Below are 25,176 nucleotides of genomic sequence, written 5' to 3'. Positions count from 1 at the left end.
CGGCACGTGACGGGGCGGAGCTACACGGAGCCGGCATCCTGCACGAGCGGCCCCATTGAGAAAAGAAGAAGACCGGACTGCGCAGGCGCGTCTAATTTGGCCATTAGACGCCGAAAATTAGACGGGCTCCATGGAAACGAGGACGCTAGCAACGGAGCAGGTAAGTGAAAAACTTCTTATAACTTCTGTATGGCTCATAATTAATGCACAATGTACATTACAAAGTGCATTAATATGGCCATACAGAAGTGTATAGACCCACTTGCTGCCGCGGGACAACCCCTTTAAGACCTCTATGCCCTGAAATTTTATTTGTTCTGGATTTTCAGCATGGACAGATCGCATGTGGTCAGACAGTGGTGTAGATTCATTCCTTCTTATGTTGCCTAGGTGTCCCATCACCCGTCGACAGCATTGTTGTATGGTCTTCCCAATATAATTCCAAGGACAGGGGCAAGTCGCCATATACACCACATTTGACGTACGGCAATTGATGAATTCTCTGTTTAGGTATGTGTGTCCAGTTGAGGCACTCGTGAAGGTGTTACTTTTTAGGACAAAGGGACATGCAACGCAGTTTGAGAAAGGGAAAGTACCCAGTGGTTTGCTAGAATTAAGCCATGTCTGGTTACTGGAGGTCCGGTGAAGGTGGCTTTTCACCAGATGGTCTCTTAAGTTTCGGCCTCTCCTGCATGTAATAGCCGATTGGTCTGGAAGAATATCCCTCAGGTCTTTATCGTTTTTCAAAATATCCCTGTAGCGGTTGAGTGTTTCCCGTACTCTCCCAACTCTCTTATCAAAGGTTCCAATTACACGGGGTATGGGATCCATTTCTCGATTACGGGGAATCAGGAGTTCCGACCTGTTTTGATAGCTTGCAAACCGATACGCCTCCTTAACTACCTCCTCCGGATAACCCCTATCGAGGAAGCGTTTCGTTAGTTTCCCACACTCCTGTTCGAAGTTCGCTTCATCAGAGCAGTTGCGTCTTACACGCAGAAACTGACCTTTTAGGATACCCATCTTTAGAGGTTTTTGGATGAAAGCTTTTCCAATTCAGTAGGCTATTGGTCGCTGTTGGTTTGCAAAACAGTGTCGACACTAGCGAGCCATTAGGGTTCTTTGTCACCGTGATGTCCAAAAAAGAAATGGACATGCTGCTCAAGTGAATTTAAGATTCAAAGAGTTGATATTCAGCTTATTCACAAAGGATGAGAAGGAGCTCTCGTCACCGTTCCACAGGATGAAAATATCATCTATGAAACGTAGCCAGAGTATTACCCTGTCTGACCAGTCATTCAACTCCATAGGGAAGACCACCTTTTCCTCCCACCAGCCCAGGTACACATTAGCGTACAATGTGGCACAAGGGCGTCCCCATCGCGGTGCCCCTAAGCTGGTGGAAGTATTTGGAGTCAAAAACAAAGTAATTGTGACACAGAATGAATTCTAGTAGTTCCAGTACAAACGCATTATGTGCCGATAAGGCTGGACCTCTCTGATATAAGAAGAACTTAGCAGCCTGGATCCCACCAGCATGTAGGTTCGAGCTGTAGAGGGCCTCGACATCAATGGTGGCTAGTAACGTGCCCAGATCAACCACAATGCCTTCCAAGATTCTCAATACGTCCATTGTATCGCATACATATGACCTCAATGATGTAACAAAGGGTCTGAGAATTTTGTCCACGCAGATGCTTAAGTTGTGTGTGAGGTTATCTACCCCAGAAACGATGGGCCTCCCCTTTAAGGGGCAAGTGCCCTTATGCACCTTGGGGAGTGCATAAAACGTGGCCACCATGGGTGTAGGTGGGTACATGAATTTGAACTCAGAGTTGCTGATGAGATTGTTCTCTAAAGCTCCCACCAGCAAATCATGAAGTGATTTTAGGAAGGTGACAGTAGGGTCACCCCTTAGCACCAAGTACGTGGATGTGTCATTTAGGAGTCCCAAGCACATATCAATATATTGTTCCCTCCCCATTATCACAATGTTACCCCCTTTGTCCGCTGGCTTGATTATTAGTGAGTCACTAGACTCTAAAGATTTCAAAGATTTCCACTCGGACTTGGATAGATTGGGGCGTCTTGGATTATAGGGGGCAATTGACTTCAATTCCTTGGCAACCATTTTTTCAAAGATGTCTAATTCAGGACAGCAGGTGGCTGCTGGATTCGAAGTGTTTCAAGGCTTCAGATCAGTGAAAGGCCCTTGACCGATGGGCCGAGAGGATTCAATTTCCAGGTCTTGTAGGTCCTGTAAAGCTGGCCCATTACTTGGATCAAGTCCCAAAAAAACTTCCTCCATCTTAGACGCTCTACCTTTCTGTGCTATTTTTTTTTATCTCACTTCTCTAGTTATGCCCTTGTATACAGTAACAAGCTGACAAAAAGTGAGAACAAGTGCCAAGTACCAGATTGTAAAACACAGTACCCATGTCCACCACAAGGGGGACGTGAGACAAATAATTCCGTGCCGATACCTTCGTGCCCCGGGATGGTGGCAGCACTGATTTACGTTTATTCCTCATGGCGCTGTTGATAAAATGAAGTTTTTTGGCAACATGGGTAAAACTAAGGTCACTTTGCTTTTAGACACTTTGATAAATCTCCTCGAATGATTCCAACTCATCTGCAATTTCTCACACACAGGAGCTCCGCCCCTTATATACTGATCACATGATGGTGACATCATCGCAGGTCCTCCAGACACCACTTATCCTCCTCCTACTAACAGATGAGCTCCGCCCCCTTATATACTGATCACATGACAGTGACATCATCGCAGGTCCTTTGGCTGTCGCAGTATAGCAGGTCCTGGTCCCTGCTGTTGTCTCTGTTATCAGCCAGAGGATATATATATTAGAGCTCTGCGTGTGACTCCGGCCGGCAGGTAAGAGGCGGCGGAGGGTCTTGTGGGGAGGTCAGACACGGTCCATGTGGTTATTACTACAGGGGTGCGGGGGAGGAATGTATGAAGGTCCCAGAGGATGGATGGCGGTGATATACAGAGCTGTGGAAGTGTTCCTGACCTTCACCTTCACTGCAGCATCAGTTCTTCTAGGGACACTTGCACACAGTTTTGAAGTAACTCGGCAGGGAGGTTGCTCCAGACATCTTGGAGAACTAAGCCCAGATCTTCTGTGGATGTCGGCTCGCTCCAATCCTTCTGTCTCTTCATGTAATCCCAGACAGACTGGATGATGTGAGATCAGGGCTCTGTGGGGCCAAATCATCACTTCCTGGACTCCCTGTTCTTCCTTATGCTGAAGATAGTTCTTACTGACATTGGTGGATGTTTGGGGTTGTTGTCCTGCTGTGGAATAAATGTGGAGCCAATCAGACACCTCCCTGATGGAATTACATGATGAGTAAGTATCTGCCGGCATGTCTCAGTAGTGAGCACATTAATCTTGACCAAATCCCCAACTCCATTTGCTGAAATGCAACCCCCACCATGCTTTACTGCTTCCTGCAGACACTCATTATTGTACAGCTCTCCACCATGCTTCACTGCTGCCTGCAGACACTCATTATTGTACAGCTCTCCACCATGCTTCACTGCTGCCTGCAGACCCTCATTATTGTGCTGCTCTCCACCATGCTTCACTGCTGCCTGCAGACACTCATTATTGTACCGCTCTCCACTATGCTTCACTGCTGCCTGCAGACACTCATTATTGTACCGCTCTCCACCATGCTTCACTGCTGCCTGCAGACACTCATTATTGTACCGCTCTCCACCATACTTCACTGCTGCCTGCAGACACTCATTATTGTACTGCTCTCCACCATGCTTCACTGCTTCCTGCAGACACTAATTATTGTACCGCTCTCCACCATGCTTCACTGCTGCCTGCAGACACTCATTATTGTACTGCTCGCTACCATGCTTTACTGCTTCCTGCAGACACTCATTATTGTACCGCTCTCCACCATGCTTCACTGCTGCCTGCAAACCCTCATTATTGTACTGCTCTCCACCATGCTTCACTGCTACCTGCAGACACTCATTATTGTATCACACTCCACCATGCTTTACTGTTTCCTGCAGACACTGATTATTGTACCACACTCCACCATGCTTCACTGCTGTCTGCAGACACTCATTAATCTACCGCTCTCCACCATGCTTCACTGCTGCCTACAGACACTCATTATTGTACCGCTTTTCACCATGCTTCACTGCTGCCTGCAGACACTCATTATTGTACCGCTCTCCACCATGCTTCACTGCTGCCTGCAGACACTCATTATTGTACCTCTCTCCACCATGCTTCACTGCTGCCTGCAGACCCTCATTATTGTGCTGCTCTCCACCATGCTTCACTGCTGCCTGCAGACACTCATTATTGTACCGCTCTCCACTATGCTTCACTGCTGCCTGCAGACACTCATTATTGTACCGCTCTCCACTATGCTTCACTGCTGCCTGCAGACACTCACTGTTGTACTGCTCTCCACCATGCTTCAATGCTGCCTGCAGACACTCATTATTGTACTGCTCTCCACCATGCTTCACTGCTACCTGCAGTCACTCATTGTTGTACTGCTTTTCACCATGCTTCACTGCTGCCTGCAGACACTCATTATTGTACCACACTCCACCATGCTTCACTGCTGCCTGCAGAGACTCATTATTGTACTGCTCTTCACCATGCTTCACTGCTGCCTGCAGAGACTCATTGTTGTACCGCTCTCCACCATGCTTCACTGCTGCCTGCAGACACTCATTGTTGTACCGCTCTCCACTATCCTTCCCTGCTGCCTGCAGACACTCATTATTGTACCGCTCTCCACCATGCTTCACTGCTACCTGCAGTCACTCATTGTTGTAGCGCTCTCTACCATGCACAACTGCTGCCTGCAGACACTCATTATTGTACAGCTCTCCAGCCCTTCAGCCAACAAGCTGCCATCTGTTACAGCCAAATATTTTGCCTCATTGGTCTGGGGCAGCGGCTGCCATTTATCTAGACTCCAGTTCCTATGTTTTCATGCGTAGTTGAGTTGCTTAGCCTTTCTTCTACATCAAAGGTGTGACTTCCATGAAGATCACTTCTGATCACACTTCTCTGAGCAGAAGATGGGTGTACCGGGGCCCCAGTGGTTTCTGCCAGCTCTTAGTTAATTTCAAAGGGAAGTAAGCATGAAGTGTCTTTCATCTGCTGCAGCATGTCTTGAACCCCAGTCTGCTTTAAAAACCTTTCCTCGCTGATGCAATATAACTACCTTGTGTCTTATTGCTGTACTCAGTCTTGCCATGGTGTATGACCTGTGGCATAAAAATGTCCTCCATAATCTCACCTTTCTTGCAGAGTTTGACTGTTCCTCACCCCGGTTTAAGCCTCCTGCTCACCTGTTTCTTTTTTAGTTAATGACTGTATTTCAACCAACATATGTAAATCCTGATCATTATCCCCCGTTTGACATAAATGTTTGATCATACACCTGACTATAATCCTGCAGAATCCCTGACTTTGTACAAGTGTGCCTGAAAGAACTGAAGCTGTTGTGAAGGTAAAGGGCGGTCACACCAAATATGGGTGGGATTTAGGTTTCTCTATCCAAAACTTTTGCACAGTAATGTATGTATTTATCTGTGCGTGCGTATATAATAAATATATATATAATTACTGAACAATACCACTTCTTCTGCCCTGTGTATGTATAGAGTGATGAAAAAGTCTGGACACACCCATTTAACTGGTGTAATTAGGAGAAAAGTGACTTCCAATTTGTGACAGAATTCGGTGTAAACAAAAGTATTTCTAATTAAAATTATGGGATTCACAGAGGGTAGGCAGTTGAAGTCAGACTAGGTAGATTTAAAGCCCAATTCACAGACGTGACTTATATTAAAACTCAAATTTTTAATAAGATACGATTAAAAAACGAAGAAAGGGCACAACACTGACAAACATACAAAAACAAGGAACCAGGTGAGGTAGACCACGAAACAAATAGTGGTACCCGTAGCGACCTGGATTATGACACTCGATGAGTGTTTACGAACACTCCACTAGGACAGGAATCTAAAAGACCCCAACAGAGCAAGAGTGGAAGTTAAACGGGCTCATTTAATTGTGGTAGTGCCAGAGCCCGGATAGAGTTTTTTAGAATCTCTAAGCTCCACTCTGTCTCTGTGAAGAAGCGTATTAGACAGGTATCTATTCGCATCGAACGTGTATCGTTCGGTGCAAATTAAGATTTATAGGTCCTATCTGGACAAAATATGGTGGGGTGTAATAGTGTAATCACCCAACCCCAATATTTATAGAGCATCTGTATGTAATAGAAAAATGCTTAGGGTCAGTTAGAACTCAATATATTGTACTGGTAGTGTTTCTTTTCTCCAGATATTTGAGTACAAGACTCTAGATAACCAAGAGGAAATGTATATACGATTGTACTTTATTCCTCTATATGCTAAAAGGAGCTGAGAATTGATGATGCAATGATGGTATCTGCTTTCAGCAGTTAATGCGTGGAAATAGTACTTTAGACTCTACGCGTTTCACCACATAGTCTTTGTGGATCATCAGGAGATATAGTACTCAAGCTATAGATAACGAATTTGTGTATATTCACAAGAAGATGAGATTGTATCACGTCACAGAGTATCATAAAGGATTAACAACTGAAATAGGTGATAAACTCTCAGTTTCACTAATAAGAAAAATAGGTCACTTAAGGTAAGTGAACTATTTAAAGAGTCTTAGGAGATGGATCCTGACTCAGAAGTGCCAATAGCTCCTGCTCCTAACTGAGGAAAAATGAGCTATTTCTAGGTCAGAGGGACTATGACGCGATAGTCATGCTATAGAGGTAGTCAAGCGGCCTGATATTAACAAAAGTGAAGCACTAGAAGGGGAGACAGCAATATGTGTCTGTTAGCCCCAATCTTAGTTGAATGTCAAAGAAGACAAAAGGAGAGAAACTAGTGCTTCAAAATAAGCCTAGAGGCTGCCGCAATGGCTAAGTCTCAAATCCCAATGATGGATTTTGAGATAAGCAAGAGGGGAACTAGTGCTTCTTATTAGAAAAAATAAGCCTAGAGGCTGCCGCAAGGTCTAAGTCTTAAATCCCGATGGTGGATTTTGAGATTAGCAAGTTGGTTAGGAGCCCCTCAAGTAGTAGCTAATGCCCTCATGTAAAAGAAAAAAAAAAAAAGAGCCCCAGCTCTGCCCAGCCTCTTCGGCGACGTCAGGCGCCTCCGTCACGCCCACCAGCCCCGTCCGCTTGTTTACAGGCTACGATCTAATATTTACATCAAGCGGTCAGGATAGATCTGCACTGTGATCGGTCCTTATGGTGAGCGATTACGCATGTATTAACTGTTGGATAGAGATGTGCTATAACTTCCCCAAGATCGGCAATTTTTTTTTTTTTTTTTGGACATGGCTATTGTTGATGTTGTTTCCTGATCCTATTGGAGGGATCTGCCTTAACCAAACCCATTGTGGGAGGAGCCACTTATATATAAGGAGCTCAGTTAATGACCATCCTCATTCCCTAGCCTACCATCAAGGCGACGGGTTACTCTCTCTGCTATGCTCCTGCTGGGGCTCTTTTTTTTTTTTTTCTTTTACATGAGGGCATTAGCTACTACTTGAGGGGCTCCTAACCAACTTGCTAATCTCAAAATCCACCATCGGGATTTGAGACTTAGACCTTGCGGCAGCCTCTAGGCTTATTTTGAAGCACTAGTTTCTCTCCTTTTGTCTTCTTTGACATTCAACTAAGATTGGGGCTAACAGACACATATTGCTGTCTCCCCTTCTAGTGCTTCACTTTTGTTAATATCAGGCCGCTTGACTACCTCTATAGCATGACTATCGCGTCATAGTCCCTCTGACCTAGAAATAGCTCATTTTTCCTCAGTTAGGAGCAGGAGCTATTGGCACTTCTGAGTCAGGATCCATCTCCTAAGACTCTTTAAATAGTTCACTTACCTTAAGTGACCTATTTTTCTTATTAGTGAAACTGAGAGTTTATCACCTATTTCAGTTGTTAATCCTTTATGATACTCTGTGACGTGATACAATCTCATCTTCTTGTGAATATACACAAATTCGTTATCTATAGCTTGAGTACTATATCTCCTGATGATCCACAAAGACTATGTGGTGAAACGCGTAGAGTCTAAAGTACTATTTCCACGCATTAACTGCTGAAAGCAGATACCATCATTGCATCATCAATTCTCAGCTCCTTTTAGCATATAGAGGAATAAAGTACAATCGTATATACATTTCCTCTTGGTTATCTAGAGTCTTGTACTCAAATATCTGGAGAAAAGAAACACTACCAGTACAATATATTGAGTTCTAACTGACCCTAAGCATTTTTCTATTACATACAGGTGCTCTATAAATATTGGGGTTGGGTGATTACACTATTACACCCCACCATATTTTGTCCAGATAGGACCTATAAATCTTAATTTGCACCGAACGATACACGTTCGATGCGAATAGATACCTGTCTAATACGCTTCTTCACAGAGACAGAGTGGAGCTTAGAGATTCTAAAAAACTCTATCCGGGCTCTGGTACTACCACAATTAAATGAGCCCGTTTAACTTCCACTCTTGCTGTGTTGGGGTCTTTTAGATTCCTGTCCTAGTGGAGTGTTCGTAAACACTCATCGAGTGTCATAATCCAGGTCGCTACGGGTACCACTATTTGTTTCGTGGTCTACCTCACCTGGTTCCTTGTTTTTGTATGTTTGTCAGTGTTGTGCCCTTTCTTCGTTTTTTAATCGTATCTTATTAAAAATTTGAGTTTTATTATAAGTCACGTCTGTAATTAAAATTATGGGATGCGCCTCACATTTTATAGCAATTGCAAGAAAAACGGTTGGGACTCACCTCGTGCACGGAGGGTTAAACCGATATAGGAAACTTAACCCTCCGGCACCTGTTGTCCATGTCGGCTTTCAATGAGTTTCTTTTTCTCTCCTCTGACTCTATGGTCCAGGAGCGGCATCCAGGGTTATCCAGACTCGTGCTTGCAAGTACGGTCGGCACAAAAATCGGTATGGTTCAATACAAAAATACCCGCGCCATTAAAAAATTTTTTTATTTATGTTAGCTACGCGTTTCCATAGCAGAACTCAGAAAAAAAGAAATGTACTGGATCTATTGCCTTAATACGTTAATTCTGAATGGCTTAACCCCTTGAGTGGCAGGTTTCCTACCACCCTGTCGTGCCCACCAGGGCAGGTTTTTTAAAATGGTCTAATCATTGAATTTCAACTAGTTTTGCAGTTGCGTCTCAAGAGCCATGACTTTTTCATTTTTCCATTGACATGGCCATGTGAGGGCTTGTTTTTTGCGGGACAAGTTGTGATTTTTTTAAACAGGGGGGAGGAAAAACAGAAATGGGGAAAAAAGAAAAAAAGAGGCCATGTCATTAAGGGGTTAAATAATGGATTAACTTCCTTCTCTGGGTCATTACGACGCATGGATACCACATGTGTGATTGTATTTTTGATTTTTTCAAAAAGTAAAAGGGAGACAAGTGTTTTTATAATTTAACTTTTTTTTTTTTTAATTTTTTTTTTTGTCCCTTTAGGGGACTTCCACAGGGACCCATCAGGACCCCTGATCACATTCCGGGGGTCTGATGGTGACAGCCCTTTACATGCTGCAGTGACAGCCCTTTACATGCTGCAGTCACATAGACTGCAGCATGTAAAGGGTTAACACAGCAGAGATCGGAGGTTTTCTCTGATCTCTGCTGTAAGAGAAGGTACCTAGCTGTCCTCTGACAAGCCGATGGTCTCTATGGCAACCTGTAAACAAAGCAGGACATTGCCGACATGTCGGCAATATCTTCTGCTGGTTTTTCAAAGCGCTTGCACTGCTCTGTGTGGGTCTGTGCAGGCAGAGCACACTGTCACAGCTTGTGGCATTGTGCTCTGCAGCTCCCATAGTGATACATAGCCCGGAAATCTTCCGGGCTATGTTGCTATGAGCAGTGGAGCTCGTCCCTGGAAATTTTCCGGGCGTGCCACTCAAGGGGTTAAATGAAGTCGTAGAAAAAATTTAGAAATTTAATCTTAAGAACAAACAATAAAAACACTCCATACTTGATTATCACATATATAGTTAAAATAAAATAAATATAATTTTTTTTAATATATATTAAAGAATTTTAGTATTTTAAATTTTTTAATATATATATATATATATATATATATATATATACACACAAGAATACATGCTTTATATTTTTTACATAGCTAGATCCAATTTTGCAACAAACAACTAAAAGTCTGGTAATATTAAAGTTAATTGCATAAAGCAGCCTAGGTAATGAAATAGTTAATAGATAGAGATCGTACTTGTACGCATGAACATAAGAATAATAAAGTTTATTTAAAAATTTAAGACGCATATGCGTTCCATAGCAAACCATGTGACGAGTCATGTGAGAGAGAATGGAATCCCTCCCATCAAAAACATGCTCCGCCATTAGAACGCCGAACGTCATCATTTGTGAGAATTTTTCATAGCTAGATTCAATTCTGCAACAAACAGCTAAAAAGCTGGTTTTATAAAAGTTGATTATGTAAAGCAGCCTAGGTAATGAAATAATTAATTAAGATCTTGCTTGTACGCGCGAATATAAAAGTGATAAAGTTTATTTAAAAATTTGAGACGCATATGCGCTCCATAGCTAACCACGTGATGAGTCATGTGAGAAAGAACAGAATCCCTCCCACCAAAAACACGCTCCGCCATTAGAACGCCGAACGTCATCCGTTGTGAGTATTTAACATATATATATTGTGGGGATTAGCGTTTAGGGTCAGTAGCAGCGTGGGCATCCGCGGCCAGAGACAGTGACACCGGGCAACAAAAGGTCCTTGACTTCAGTCCAACATAAAATAATCACCTGCTCATCTGAGCGCTTACTACACAGAGTCACTCACTTCAAAACGTCACATAACCAGTCCGGTCCTCAGACCTGTGGAGGTCTCACCACACCCTCCTGGGTGTTGAGGTTAGGGGCGTCACCCTGTCAACCTCGCCTTTGGCTCTCTCAGCCCACACGCTGGGCTAGCCGGGCTCCTTGCTCCACAGAGCCCTCTCTCTGGCTCTCTGCCAGACGCTCTCTCCATCTCTGACCTGCAGGCCCAGGCTTTATAAGGTCTGGTACCAGCCTCACCTGGTACGTGGGAGTGGCCATCCCACCCTTTACTCTGACCACTCCAGGAAAAACCGGCCCGGACTATGCGGCTTGGAGCCGCTTACTTGCTACAACGTGTTAGTAGCTTAATGCTACTAACACACAACTGCTGGCTTCCTCCACCGAGCCCAGGCTGCTCTGTGGCACATATCTGCCCTCGAACACGCTATCAGTCACTGTCTTACATACCCTCCCCCTCTGTTCGAGCCCGTGGGATGGGACACTTAGCTGTCCTGCAATGCGTCCTCGACAAGGCCTGGGTGTTGAGCCTTGGTCCCACGCTCAAAGTCTTTTCTTCTTGGCCCTCCAGGGTCAAAGCTCCAGGCTCGGGGGTCTCTTTCTAGCGCAAGAACCTTGTCTCTGTGGTCTTCCAGTTCCTTTACCTCTGACTCTGACTTTTTCTTGGTAGTATTCAGTTCACTGATGAGCTGGTCCTTGGAGCCAGCATCCCTGTGATTAGGCTTCTACCACTTGGACAAACTGTTTCTTCACTTTTGGGGTTTGCTTTTGTATGTCACTATTCTTTTGCTGCAGTTCTTTCAAGACTTCTGTGGCCAGTTGTGAGACCTTCTGAGCTTCAGTAGTCTCCCTTTGTAAACATAATTTGGCATTCTTTACTACTTGTAACTCTTTCAGATTCTTTAACAAAATCCCCTTTTTTCTTTTCTGTCTGAACTGGGTTTTAGACATCTCTGGTCTCTGAACCCTTCTTTCAGCCGCTTGGCTATCTGATTTAAGGCATTTTATCTTCGTGCACAATGTCTCTGAGTACTGCTGAAGCTCTGCTCTTTTTTCTGACACTACTTTTAGGGGGGGTGTTAAAGTTAACACTTCGGTCTCTTTCATACAGACCTTTTCTTCAGCACGTTCACATTCGGTGACATATCTTGCAGACCTGATTTTCTCCTCTGTAAGCTGCTGTTCACATAGTTGCTGCGTCTTTCTTAGTTTGGACACAAGCTCCTTTTGGAGACCAAGCTTCACAGAAGCATCTTCTAACTCTTGCTGAAGATGTACTTTAACCTTCTCAAGCTTATCGCAGGCAGCTGTCTTCTCTTCACACTGCTGATGAAAGATATCCCTTAAACTTTTCTTTCTTCTCTTCTCTTTTAAGCGCTGTTCATACTGAACATTCGTCTGTTGCAGCAACACTCGGCGATCAGCTTCCTCCTTAGCCAACCTCTCAAAAGGCTCCTTCTCCTTTAAGAGAGCTGCACTTTTTGTTTTCAGCTGCTCCACCTCTTGAAGACTACTTTCTTTCTCAAACTGTGTTTTCAACTTTTCACACTTAGGGGCTTGTTCTCCCAACACAGCCGTGTGATCCGTTTCAGTTTGTCGTATAAGGGGCTCATTCCCTGTAGTCTTGAGTGACTGTCAGTGCAGCCAACTGCTTTATTAGGAGTTGCCTTTCCTCCTGCTACACCCGCATAGCTTCTCCATGGGCTTTCAGCTGCTGAGCCATGGCCTCCTGTTGTGCTTTTCGCTGCTGAGCCATGTTCTCCTGTTGCTGCACCACGTTCTCCTGTTGCAGCACTGTCTCTTGCATCCATTGCTTCAGCCATTCCTCCATACTGGCTGTATCTGGTTGCTGCGCCGTTGCAGCTTCCACCCGGGACATGGGGTTACGGCACTCTCAGACAATCTCTCTTTCGGCGGTTGCCCTTAGCAACGGTTCTCCAGTAGCTACAGCAGAATGTCCATTAACTGGTGTATGTCTCTTTAAGACCGCTGCCCGCATCCAAACACCATATGTGGGTATTAGCGTTTAGGGTCAGTAGCAGCGTGGGCATCCGCGGCCAGAGATAGTGACACCGGGCAACAAAAGGTCCTTTAGTCCAGGCTTCGCCTGGGTTTATTGCAGCATACAACACAAATAAAACAGGCCTTGACTTCAGGCCAACATAAAATAATCACCTGCTCGTCTGAGCGCTTACTACACAGAGTCCGGCCCTGACTACTCAAAACGTCACATAGCCAGTCCGGTCCTCAGACCTGTGGAGGTCTCACCACACCCTCCTGGGTGTTGAGGTTAGGGGCGTCACCCTGTCAACCTCCCCTTTGGCTCTCTCAGCCCACACGCTGGGCTAGCCGGGCTCCTTGCTCCACAGAGCCCTCTCTCTGGCTCTCAGCCAGATGCTCTCTCCATCTCTGACCTGCAGGCCCAGGCTTTATAAGGCCTGGTACCAGCCTCACCTGGTACGTGGGAGTGGCCATCCCACCCTTTACTCTGACCACTCCAGGAAAAACCGGCCCGGACTATGCGGCTTGGAGCCGCTTACTTGCTACAACGTGTTAGTAGCTTAATGCTACTAACACACAACTGCCGGCTTCCTCCACCGAGCCCAGGCTGCTCTGTGGCGCGTATCTGCCCTCCAACACGCTATCAGTCACTGTCTTACTATATATATATATATATATATATATATATATATATATATATATATATATATATACTTATGTTTGTATATCTATATCAGCTTGATAAAAAGACATCCTGTGTCGAAACGTGTAGCTAACATAAATAAAAATATATTTTTAATGGCTCGGGTATTTTTGTATTGAACCATACTGAGTAGAGATGAGCGAGTATACTCGCTAAGGCACATTACTCGAGTGAGTAGTGCCTTAGCCGAGTATCTACCCGCTTGTCTCTAAAGATTCGGGGGTCGGCGCAGGTGACAGGTGAGTTGCGGCAGGGAGGGAGGGGGGGAGAGAGAGGGAGAGAGAGATCTCCCCTCCGTTCCTCCCCACTCTTCCCCGCCGGGCCCCGAATCTTTAGAGACGAGCAGGGAGATACTCGGCTAAGGCACTGCTCGCTCATCTCTAATATTACCGAGTATTTGGAGTAAGGTATCTATGGTAAAGAATACGTTTGGAAATCTGATGATTGTATAAGAACAAGATGACAAATAGATGGAGGTCACAATTTACCTCCGCTGGTGGATTTTTATATAAGAGTCTTTCTTCCTGAAGTTGCCTCCTTATGTGGAATAGTTATAGGATGGTTTACACTTTGGAACATTTATTTTTGATTCGCTGTCTTCATGGATCATCCTAACTTTAAATCGAGACCTCAAGCTAGAATCTTGTCTTAGATTCATCCTGAGTACAAGATATTGGAATCAGACTTTCTAAGAACAATATCATAGTATGTTCCATAGTCTAGCTGGCTCTAATAGAGAAACCAGTACAACGGGGTCTAAAAATCTGTTATATATTCTGTAATTTGGAGCATATATTTGGCTGGCCATTTTCATCATCAACAGCAAGTGTTAATATTTCAAGGCTACAAGTCAGTTGGTGTTTCCTTATTGAAAGGTGCTGTCATGGGCATAAGGGAAACACAAGATTACTTACCGGTAATCCATTTTCCATGACAGCAACACTAAGTTTGCTCCCTACTGCAGTATTTAAGTTATAGATAGATAGGTGTGTGTGAAAGCCCTGACTGACTCACTGACTGACCCACTGACTCGGCACTGTTTCTCGAACTTCCTGGTGTCGTACAAACATGAAATTTGGCATGAGCACTCTATAGGTCCTAAATAAGGAAAGGGGGGTCACACCACGATTATTCAATGCTAAGTGCAAAAGGAAGTGCAGCCCTATATAATATAACTTCCTGGTGTCGTACAAGCGTGAAATTTGACACGAGCATTCTTTAGGTTCTAAATAGAAAAATTAAAGGGATCACAGGTTAATTATTCAATGCTAACTGCAAAAGTAAGTGACTGCTTATGTAATGTAACTAATAATGACCATTCTTTACATCCTAAATAATAATAGTAAACGGGTCGCAGCTTCAATCTTCACTGCTAGGCATGAAAAAATCTGTGGTACATGATGGCTCTTTTCTCAGAAACCTTAAAGCCTAGGGAAATGATTTGTATACTAAGAAGAATCTACCTCACCTCTGTGTGTATACATATTTTATTCCATGATTCCTCTAAAGTAACCATGACTTCATAAAATATTTTGTGCGAACAACATATAAACACATGTATCAAATTAACTCGGGCAAAGACAGGTATATCAGCTAGTCATATATGTATGTATGTATTATAATGAAAGCTCTCAATGACTGACTTGCCACTAATTCTCTTACTTCCCGGTGTTGTACAAACATGAAATTTGGCAGAAGCATTCTTTAGGTCCTAAATAAGAAAAGGAAAGGTGGTCACAACTTGATTATTCAATGCTAGTTGCAAAAGTAATGGAACCCTTACGTAATGTACGAAATGTAATTCTCTACCTTCCCAGTGTCTAACAAATATGACATTTGGCACAAGCATTCTTTAGGTTCTAAGTAGGAAAAGTAATGGGGTCACAACTCGAAAATTCAATGCTAATAACAAAAGTAAGTGCATCTCTATGTAATGTAACTTCCCGGTTTTGTTCAAGCATGAAATTTGGCATAAGAAATTCTTTAGGTCCTAAATCGGATAAGTAAGGTCCTAAATAGGAAAAGTAAAGGGGGTCACAACTCGGTTATTCAATGCTAATTGCAAATGTAAGTTCATCCCTATATAATATAATTTCCCGATGTCATACAAGCATGGAATTTGGCACGAGCATTCTTTAGGTCCTAAATGAGGAAAATGGGAGGGATGGCATATTCTGCAGAGAGACATCGGTACATGCAGTCTGTGGAGAATCTAACGCTCCTTTATGTGTATTCATATTTTATTTCTTGGTTCCTCTAAAATAACCTTGACTTAATAAAATTTTCAGTGTCAACAACCGGTACCTGTACCAAATCAACTCCTGCGAAACCGGGCATATCAGTTAGTAAATAAATAAATTAAAACATTTTATTGAATTATGTTTAATTATAAGATGTAAATACATAGGGAGAGGCCTCAATTAGTCCATGGATGTTGCTACAGAAGTGAGGAGGTGAAGGGCGTGCCCACGTTTAAAGAGATCTGGGAGATTCCTGTTTCCTCTCTGGACAGAATGTGGTCTTCCACTAGTGCGGTCATGGGCTCATGGAAAACTGATTACTAGTAAGTAATCTTGTTGTTTTCAGTGTTCTGTATCTATTTCAGTGCTGGAAACTACTACAGCAATCTCATGATGGTCATTGTACACATGATCACTTTAGCCAGTCATTATACTTTGCTTTCATGTCTGCATGAACGGCACTTGACCACCTAGGACAGTGATGGCCTACAGTAGTCACATGAATGATAAATGGCACATGGCTGATGCAGGAGCTTCTGGTACTGGAGTATGGAGGCACTTAGGGGTTAAGTAGATATTTTTTTTACTGAAGTGATGCTATATTGTACTTTGGATGGTTTATCTTGCCTTCTATTGTCTTTCAATTCCTTAAAGAAATATTTCTAATTCACTCAGGATATGTCGTAAATCTGTGATCAAAACTTGACCCATGGTTGAAACCCGCACGTATTTAGCCTGAAATGGCTATAGTACACAGTTTAACTTTCATAGAAGTGAAAGGGAATTGCATAAACAGTGTAACACAGCGAATGGCCATCAGTACCAGAACCCTCTGGTTTATCCAGTTCTCTCGTATTCTCATCCAAAGCAGTCCTTCTCCCAAATGAGCCACCAAGGATGGACAAAGAAAGGAATGATGTTACCATAAGAATATTAAACTTCACCTTGGAGATCATCTACCTGCTGACCGGAGAGGTAAAGTATTTTTTATAGTTCTATGATATTTTTTGTATTATGTAACAAGTCAGACTAAGAGAAGAGAAAATCCATTCTAGGAAGTAATAGGAACAATCCAGTGTCCTGTATAATGGCTTCCAGACCTTCCAAGTGAAGGAAAACAAAATAAATAAAAATCAGAAAATGTGAAGATCGGCCACCAATATGGTCAGTTCTGTATGGTGGGAACCAATGAGCTAATAGTAATGTTGTAGGAGCAGTGAGAATTCTAGCATTCTAATGCACCCCCTCTCAAACACCCTGCCTACTTCCCATTCCTTGCATTGAGGACGCACTTCTGGAGATGGCAGAATTCAAAACACTGGGCCATCACCACCTGACACATTGCAAAGAATGGGGTGGTAGTATACATGTTTGGCTGCCAGTTGCCCATTAGAGCTCTATACTGTGGGTAAACAATATTCCGCTTTCTACTGAGAGAGGAATTCTGGATTCAGTCCTCCACATGTCTCTCTCCATACACAGGATTACACAATAGTGAAGAAGACATCGGGTGACGGTACGACTCCCAATAGCCATCTCCATGAGTCAGGAGGATGGAGCAGGAGCCAGACCCACATCACAGAGGCTCCTCCTCACTTACCGATACATGAGCAGAAGATCCTAGAACTCACCAACAAGATCACTGAGCTGCTGACTGGAGAGGTGACACTGCTGGGAATGCTGGGTAATTATACAGTAACAGCACTAGAGGAGTCTGGGTAATGACGGTATCATTGTGTGTGTCAGGTTCCTATAAGGTGTCAAGATGTCGCTGTCTATTTCTCCATGGAGGAGTGGGAGTATTTAGGACACAAGGATCTGTACAAGGACGTCCTGATGGAGAACCACCAGCTTTTTACATCAGAAGGTAACCAGATATAGATATACTATTGACATTTTTTCAAGGGTATGTGTAGTATTTTTTTACCCAACATGACCTTATTTAGAGCTTTTTCACTAATCTTTCATTGAGTATATGCAGCAATATTTTTTTTTCAACTCCTTACTTCCTAGCCATACTTTTATTTTTTATGGCGTTTGGTATGAGGTATGAGCTTTAGTATAGCTCTGTTTTTCAGAGCTATTCTAAAAACATTAAAAATTTGCTAACACATAATCTGCATAGACTCAGAGGTCCATCACCGGGCTTTCCTTTATATCTCTCATGTTTTTTTTTAATTTTTGCAGAAAAAAAGTTTTTCTTTTAGGGCGTTATTTTATACGGTGGGTTTCTAAAAACAATGGAACTTATTTAGGAATACTGTTTAATGTTACGCAATACAAACTTAAATTACATAGCCTTAAAATACACCAGATTTATTAAAGTAGCTCTGCGAATTATAGTCTTTTAATTTGACAGATCTATCTAGTCTAAGCTTAGACCAAGTGTATACTACCCCTGATACGCCAGCCAAGGGTTGTCCTGGATCTCACCCACAACCCCTGTCCCTACCTACTTGCCTCCACTTCTGGCTAACCCCAGGCGGGCAACTGGGTGGCGGTACCTACTCTCACTAAGGACCGAGAAGGGACACTGGCGTACCTGATGGAAGGGTATAATACTGACAGAAAAGGCAGATGAAAAGCAACCAACACGAACAACCTAATCAGAACCGAGGCAGATGGAAAAACTTGGCAGATGGTGGCAACTATAGCAGACAAGCTGATAGAGGCAGGAGACCTACAGAGGCAGACTAGCTAGCACACTGAGGGAAACCAATAACTGGCAGTGACTGAAAGTCCCTGCCAGACCTTTAAACAAAAGCCTCCACCCAAGGGCGGAGAGAGGGAGACAGCCCACTCCCAACAGATCATAATGAAAGGGAGCTCGTGCATGGCAGCTGCACTCACATGTTCGCGCACAGGGCGCGGCGCGCCACCAGCACCGCTCTAGCCAGGCACCCGCGCCCCCGGGACCCCTCACACCACCGCCCCGGGAGGACCAGCAACCACCGCATGGTAACAACCACATTTTAGTTGGCTTGGTGTTCACATAAAAATTCCACTAATATTTTGGTGTCATTTTCCACAATTTGGTTCAATTGTTGGCACAATTTAAGTCATGCCCCCATTTCACAAAGCCATGCCCCTATTTTGGAAGAGCTGGCAAGTGTTCAACTGTGTCTAAAAATACATAGTAAATGTGATACTATTTGCACCAGAAAACTGTGATACTTTGAATAGTAAATCTGCCCCAATGTCTTGTATGATTTATAGCACAGATTAGTGCTCAATAGTGAGACTGCACCCACCTCAGAGGCAGAAATGTATGAAGTCAGTAGTGAGTCAAACTATACTTCTCTCACTGGACCCTACTGCCCTTTGGAAGTAGAAGTCACTACTGGTGGATAATCCATGAATGAGAGCTGTAGCTGCAATTAAGAGCGCCGGCCACCACACAGGGGTTGGAGCTAACTGCTTCGGCTCCACATCCCTGTGTGTTGTGGCGCCAATAGTTCGCGTCCGATCAGCTGATCAACCGGGATCCTGAGCGATGGACCCCAAGCAATCAACTATTGATGACCTATCCTGAGGACTGAATGTCTTCTATCATTTTTGGTATCTCAATAGCTCTACAAGGGTGCAATGCAGTTTGAAACATTTTCTGAAAGCCACTGGATGCTCCTTTCCCTTTTGGCCCTGTTGTGTGTTTGGACATAAGATTAGGGCCACAACGGGTGATAAATTCCAGGGTGCATGTCTTCATTTTTATGTGCGCTGTACTGAAAAAAAGTATTTAAAGTGACACCTTGGGAAAAATGAAATTTCAATTTCCCAACTTATTTCTATCAATTCCTGGGGGAAAAAAAGTGAGATCAAAGTACTCACAACACCCCTCAGGGCTTAGTCAGACGGGCGTTTTTAGCCGCGATTTGCGCATGCGTCCGGCGATTTTATAAAACCATTGCTTTGCAATGGTATCGGACACATGAGCCCTTTTTATGCGCTCGTCCGATAAATTATAGAACAAAAAATCGCAGATCGCACCTATCTGCGATCTGCGATTCCTGTTCTCTTCTGTATATGCGCTCAATGGGGCCGGCGGCAGCAGCGCCGACCCCATTGAGAACATATAGAAGACAAATCATTCTTCTCTGCCACAGCTGTAACAGCTGTGGCAGAGAAGAACGATGTTTGCCCATTGAATTCAATGGAGCGGCAATACAGCCGCTCCATTGAAAGCAATGGGCTGCCGGCGTGCGCGGGGTGAATTGTCGGGAAGGGGTTAAATATATAAACCCTTCCCTGCAATTCATCCTAAAATGTGTTAAAATAAAAAAAAATTGTATACTCACCTTTCCGCTGCAGGCGGAGTCCAGCCGCGGCCGCTGTCAGTTCTCCTGAACTGCTTCTTGGCACTATTCAGCCGGCGGGGCTTTAAAATCCCCGCCTGCTGAATGGTCTGCCTCTGATTGGTCACAGCCCTGACCAATCAGAGGCAGGTTTCACTCACACACCCATTCATGAATGGGTGAGTGACTGCTACCTCTCAGCGCTGAGCCAATCAGGGGCAGGTCTGACTCACATCCATTCATGAATTCATGAATGGGTGTGAGTGAGGCATGCCTCTGATTGGCTCAGCGCTGAGCCAATCAGGGGGCAGGTCTGACTCACACCCCCTTCACACCCACTGCAGGACGGCCGCACGGAGCTCCGGCTGCCGGCAGAAGGTGAGTATACAATTTTTTTTTATTTTAACACATTTTAGCATGCATTGCAGGGAAGGGCTTATATATTTAAGCCCTTACCGACAATTCGACAATTCATCCCGGGCTCGCCCGCAGCGCATTGCTTTAAATGGAGTCGGCTCTATTGCCGTCTCCATTGAATGCAATGCGCTGGACAGCTCCGGTCCGTTTCTAATGAAACGCGGCTAGGAGCAGATTTTCGGGCGATTTGCGGGCGACTTGCGCGCACCGGTCACGCGATTTGCGGATGCGCATCCGTCATGCGATCCGCAAATCGCGCGAAAAATCGCCCGTCTGACTAAGGCCTCAATGAGTATTTTAGAGTGTAGTTTTCAAAATAGTTGGTTTTTTTTTTTGGGGGGGGGGGGCTTGTTTTTCATCCTGACACCTATCTGCCTCTGGAAACTAGGCTTGGTGTGGGAAAGCAAAACTTTTTAAAGGTTAATGTTAAATTTATCTAAAAAATGTAAAGTTTTTCAGATATGCTACCAAAATAGATGGAAATGTGATGTGTAACAATTCATACACTATGTGTGTATATTTTTTAGTACTGCTGTTGAAAATTGAAAAAATACCTTTTTACATTTTCAGCAGTCTCTTTAATTTAGCTGAATTCAGAGGCGACTTCATTAGGTCCCCTATTTAGAACTTGATAGGATACTCTTTACCATTAAAAGAGCCTAAAAACTTCAGTTTTTCCCCAAATGTAAGACCTACCCCAGAAGTAAGCCCTACCCAGGTTTTCGGGTGAGGCTTGAAATATAAGTCCGCATCGAAAATAAGCCCTAGCTAAAGTACATGAAAAAAACAACAAAACTCAATACTCACCTGGCCCACGGCATGAGTCCCTTGTGATAGTCCCTGGCGCTTCGGCAAGCTGCCATGTCCTCTGCGCTGAGATATCCTCTTCTTTCTGGTAATGGGGCTTTGAATACCCCGCCTCGAGCAAAGAGAGCACTGTAATTGGATTGAGTGCCAGGGAGTCAGAGCCGGTGTTCAATCATTCACAGCCATTCAGTGAATGACAGCACTGGCGCTCGACCCAATCACATCGCTCCCCATGCTGGAGGCGGGGTATTTAAAGCCTCGTCACCAAAACAAAGAGGATATCTCAGCGAGGAGGACACTGCAGACTTCTGCATCGCCACCGGAGATGAGCAACGTAAGGCATCGGGACGCCGCAGGCCAGGTGAGTATAATCATCCCACCCCACCTGAAAATAAGACACTGTGCCTCTTTTGGGGCAAAAATTAATATAAGACAGTGTCTTATTTTTGGGGGAACGCGGTAAGTGGAATGGATTCTATGGGGTGCTGGAAACCTTTTATTACAGATTCTGAATAATAACCTCCCTTTGTCTATGCCATACATCATAAAGATGCTTTATGAAACCGAGAACGGGAGACAAATTCATGAATTCAGCCTTAGATGCATACCTTACCTTGTTAAAGGTGTTTTTACAGCATTTTAAGAAAAACAGAACTGCAGCTTTTGATGCAGTTTGGTGTCAGATTCTTATTCACTTTTGTGAGCCAAAGTCAGCAGTGGACCCAGCCAGGAGGAGCGAATTCTAGTTTTATATTTCCCTTTCATTTTGAAGTCACTTTTGACTTTAAATCACAAACTGCCTGACAACCAGCAGCTTTTTTTTTTTTTTCAAGAAATGCGTCAACCCAGAATGAAATAGTTTGAAGCTGAACAACCCCTTTAGGTTAGACTGTGGCCATGATCAGTTGTCCAAAACAGTAGTTCGTTCAATAATATTAAAGTGATATAAAATTGGTATTTAAGGGCTAAACATGTCGACAGAGAACGGGTTTGGTTCCCAGAATAGATTGTGATTTTCAGATTTTTGAATTAGGTTTACGTTATTAATACATCTCACAGAATGTGGACCGGCATCGGGGTCTTGGCCATTGATACATTTTAAAATTATTGGACAAAGTTTAGTAAGGCTGGAGTCACACATGGAGTTTTTGTTTTGAACAAAAGCCAGAAGTAGATTTAATGGTAATAGAAATATATAGGAAGAGCTAAAAAGTCACCATCTGGCTGGATCCACTTCTGGCTTTGACTTAAAAAATACCACATAAAAAACTGCCCGTGTTTCTTGCCTAATATGAATGTTATAAATTTGTCTACTTTTGTAATATAAAAATTACAGAATCAAAATTTAATCCTAACAGAAAATCCCAGTGAAAACTCTGATGGAAACCTCATGTCATCGCTAAACTGTAAAGCAGAAGATGAAGATGTAACGCAGCCCTCTTCAGGAAACAACCTCATTACCCTTAACATACATTCAGAACTTGACAGTACAGATCTATCATATGATTCCAGTGAGAATTCTGATGGAAAGCTCATGCCCTTGCTAAATTGTAAAGTAGAAGATGAAGATATTGTGCAGCACTCATCAGGAGAAAACCTCATTAACAATATTGTATATCCAAAATTTGAGAGTACAGATCTATTATATGATTCCACTAACCACGAGGAACTTTCACTTGACCAATCACAGAATTTTACTACAAGTATGGGTCAGAAAATGCTTGGAGAATGTGTAAAACAGGTTGTAAACAACTCAGGTCTTTTTATACGCAGAACAAATCACACAGGAGAGAAGCTGTATTCCTGTTCAGAATGTGGGAAATATTTTGCACGGAAATCAGGTCTTCTTCGACATGAACAAATTCACACAGGAGAGAAGCCACACTCTTGTTCAGAATGTGGGAAATGTTTTAAAAATAAATACGATCTTGTTAGACATGTGAAAATTCACACGGGCGAGAAGCCACACACATGTTCAGAATGTGGCAAATGTTTTTCTGGTAGATCAGATCTTGTTCGACATCTGAGAAGTCATACAGGAGAGAAGCCATTTCCATGTCCAGAATGTGGGAAATGTTTTACAGAGAAATCTGATCTTGCTAGACATGTGAGAATTCACACAGGAGATAAGCCATACTCCTGTTTAGAATGTGGGAAAGGTTGTACAGATAAATCAGATCTTGCTAAACATCAGAGAATTCACACAGGAGAGAAACCATTTCCATGTTTAGAATGTGGAAAATGTTTTATGATTAAAACTAATCTTGTTAAACATCAGAGAGTTCACACAGGAGAAAAGCCATTTTCATGTTCAGAATGTGGGAAATGTTTCACTGCTAATGACAAACGTAACAATCATCAGAGACGTCACTCAGGAGAGAAGCCGTTCTCGTGTTCAAAATGTGGGAAATGTTTCATGCTGAAATCAGATCTCTTTAAACATCAAAGATGTCACTTAGAGGAGAAGTCGATTTGATGTCTTAGATATGAAAAATGTTTTACTAGGAAAAACATTTTGAAAAATCATCAGAGAATTCACATAGAGAAGAACTCATATTCTTGTTTGGAATCTGGGAGATGTGAAGAAAGCCTTTTAATACATCAGTTTATTCACAGACGTTGTCAGTAACAGTCAGGAAAAGAGTTTATTTTTTGTGTGAAATTGGCCTGCATCTAACAAGCAAAATTACTGTTACCTGAGGTCAACTGTGAATGGGATCCATATGAAAAAGTATTGTGGATATAAGGAATAAAAGAAAAGAAGCCTTTATTTTGAAAGGAGATCAAAATGGTAGACATCAGAGCAAGCTTACGTGTGTCGTGTTGACATGATTCCCACTCATAGGTCCTAGAACTGCAATATGCAATCGTTTTTTAAAAATAAATAATTATGGTGACACAGAAATAATTAGTGACGTGTCTGTTATCAACCAGTAACATACCAAAGCCTAAGCTGCGAAAATCCAGTGTTACAATTGTGTGAGCGAACTAAGCACGGGGCCCACGCGATCGTGACCAAAAGAGATGGATATACATGGGTTTCAGGCAACTGACCCTGTGCTACAAGGGAGGATGGCATGGCCCTACCTAAGTGGGGACATCGCCCCAATAAAGGGCGGCCCAGCGGTCTTCGGATCTGGCCCGTAGCTGATCCTAGGAACCACGCCACAGAACAGGAGATGTACACATGACACATGACAGGGACAGAACATCAGGACACACAGAGCAGAGAACACAACATACAGCAGCCAGAATGCAAACCCTAATAGCAGATGATAAGCTATATATAAATACCAGGTATTAGTTGACATTTTGTATAAAACATGGAAGCTAGCAGGCCACTTCACAGCTCCTGGTTATACTGTTAGTCCCTACACTAACCAGGAGTCCAGCTGCAACAGGACAGAACAGAGCACACTTAACACAGCAAGCTGACAGAAAATAAACGTACAAACGGACTTGAACCAGCGCACACTTCACACAGATGAAACTCACAGCAAGTCTGTGTCCTCATACAGGGGGGATAGACAGTCGGCCACCGAGCTGACATAGGGAGCTGTGTCAGGTATTCACCAACTGACACACAGAGCGAGACATGATGTTTGGAGGCCGCACCTGTAAAGGAGAAAGGAAAAGGGAGCTATATGTACTGCAGACCAGGACTACAGGTGTCCAAACCGTCTTTAGGGAAGCAGAGAGACAGAACAGACCTACTTGCAAACACAATTCTGAGTGGGAACATAACAGATACATCCAAACAGTGCAAGACCCGCTTCAGA

At 43.4% G+C, this 25,176-nt stretch overlaps 2 protein-coding genes across 2 annotated transcripts in view; both read left to right on the top strand.

Moving 5' to 3' along the window:
* Window positions 1–25,176, top strand: part of LOC136607684 (zinc finger protein 271-like) — a 521,708-nt gene that overhangs the window by 229,358 nt on the left and 267,174 nt on the right. The gene's annotated exons all lie outside the window — the stretch shown is intronic.
* LOC136608323 (oocyte zinc finger protein XlCOF6.1-like) lies at window positions 17,667–24,318 on the top strand. Its single transcript, XM_066589101.1, has 2 exons — window positions 17,667–17,748; window positions 22,734–24,318. Exon 2 carries the CDS (start codon window positions 22,788–22,790, stop codon window positions 23,871–23,873), a length of 1,086 nt encoding a protein of 361 aa, XP_066445198.1. The 5' UTR covers window positions 17,667–17,748; window positions 22,734–22,787; the 3' UTR covers window positions 23,874–24,318.

The sequence above is a fragment of the Eleutherodactylus coqui genome, chromosome 1 (assembly GCF_035609145.1).
Source record: "Eleutherodactylus coqui strain aEleCoq1 chromosome 1, aEleCoq1.hap1, whole genome shotgun sequence".
Lineage (NCBI taxonomy): Eukaryota > Metazoa > Chordata > Amphibia > Anura > Eleutherodactylidae > Eleutherodactylus > Eleutherodactylus coqui.
The sequence above is the reverse complement of the archived record's forward strand: the minus strand, read 5'-3'. Positions and strand labels throughout refer to the sequence as shown.

Excerpts from the sequence above, each read along its gene's own strand:
- LOC136608323 (XM_066589101.1), top strand. The coding sequence starts at position 22,788 with ATGTCATCGCTAAACTGTAAAGCAGAAGATGAAGATGTAACGCAGCCC.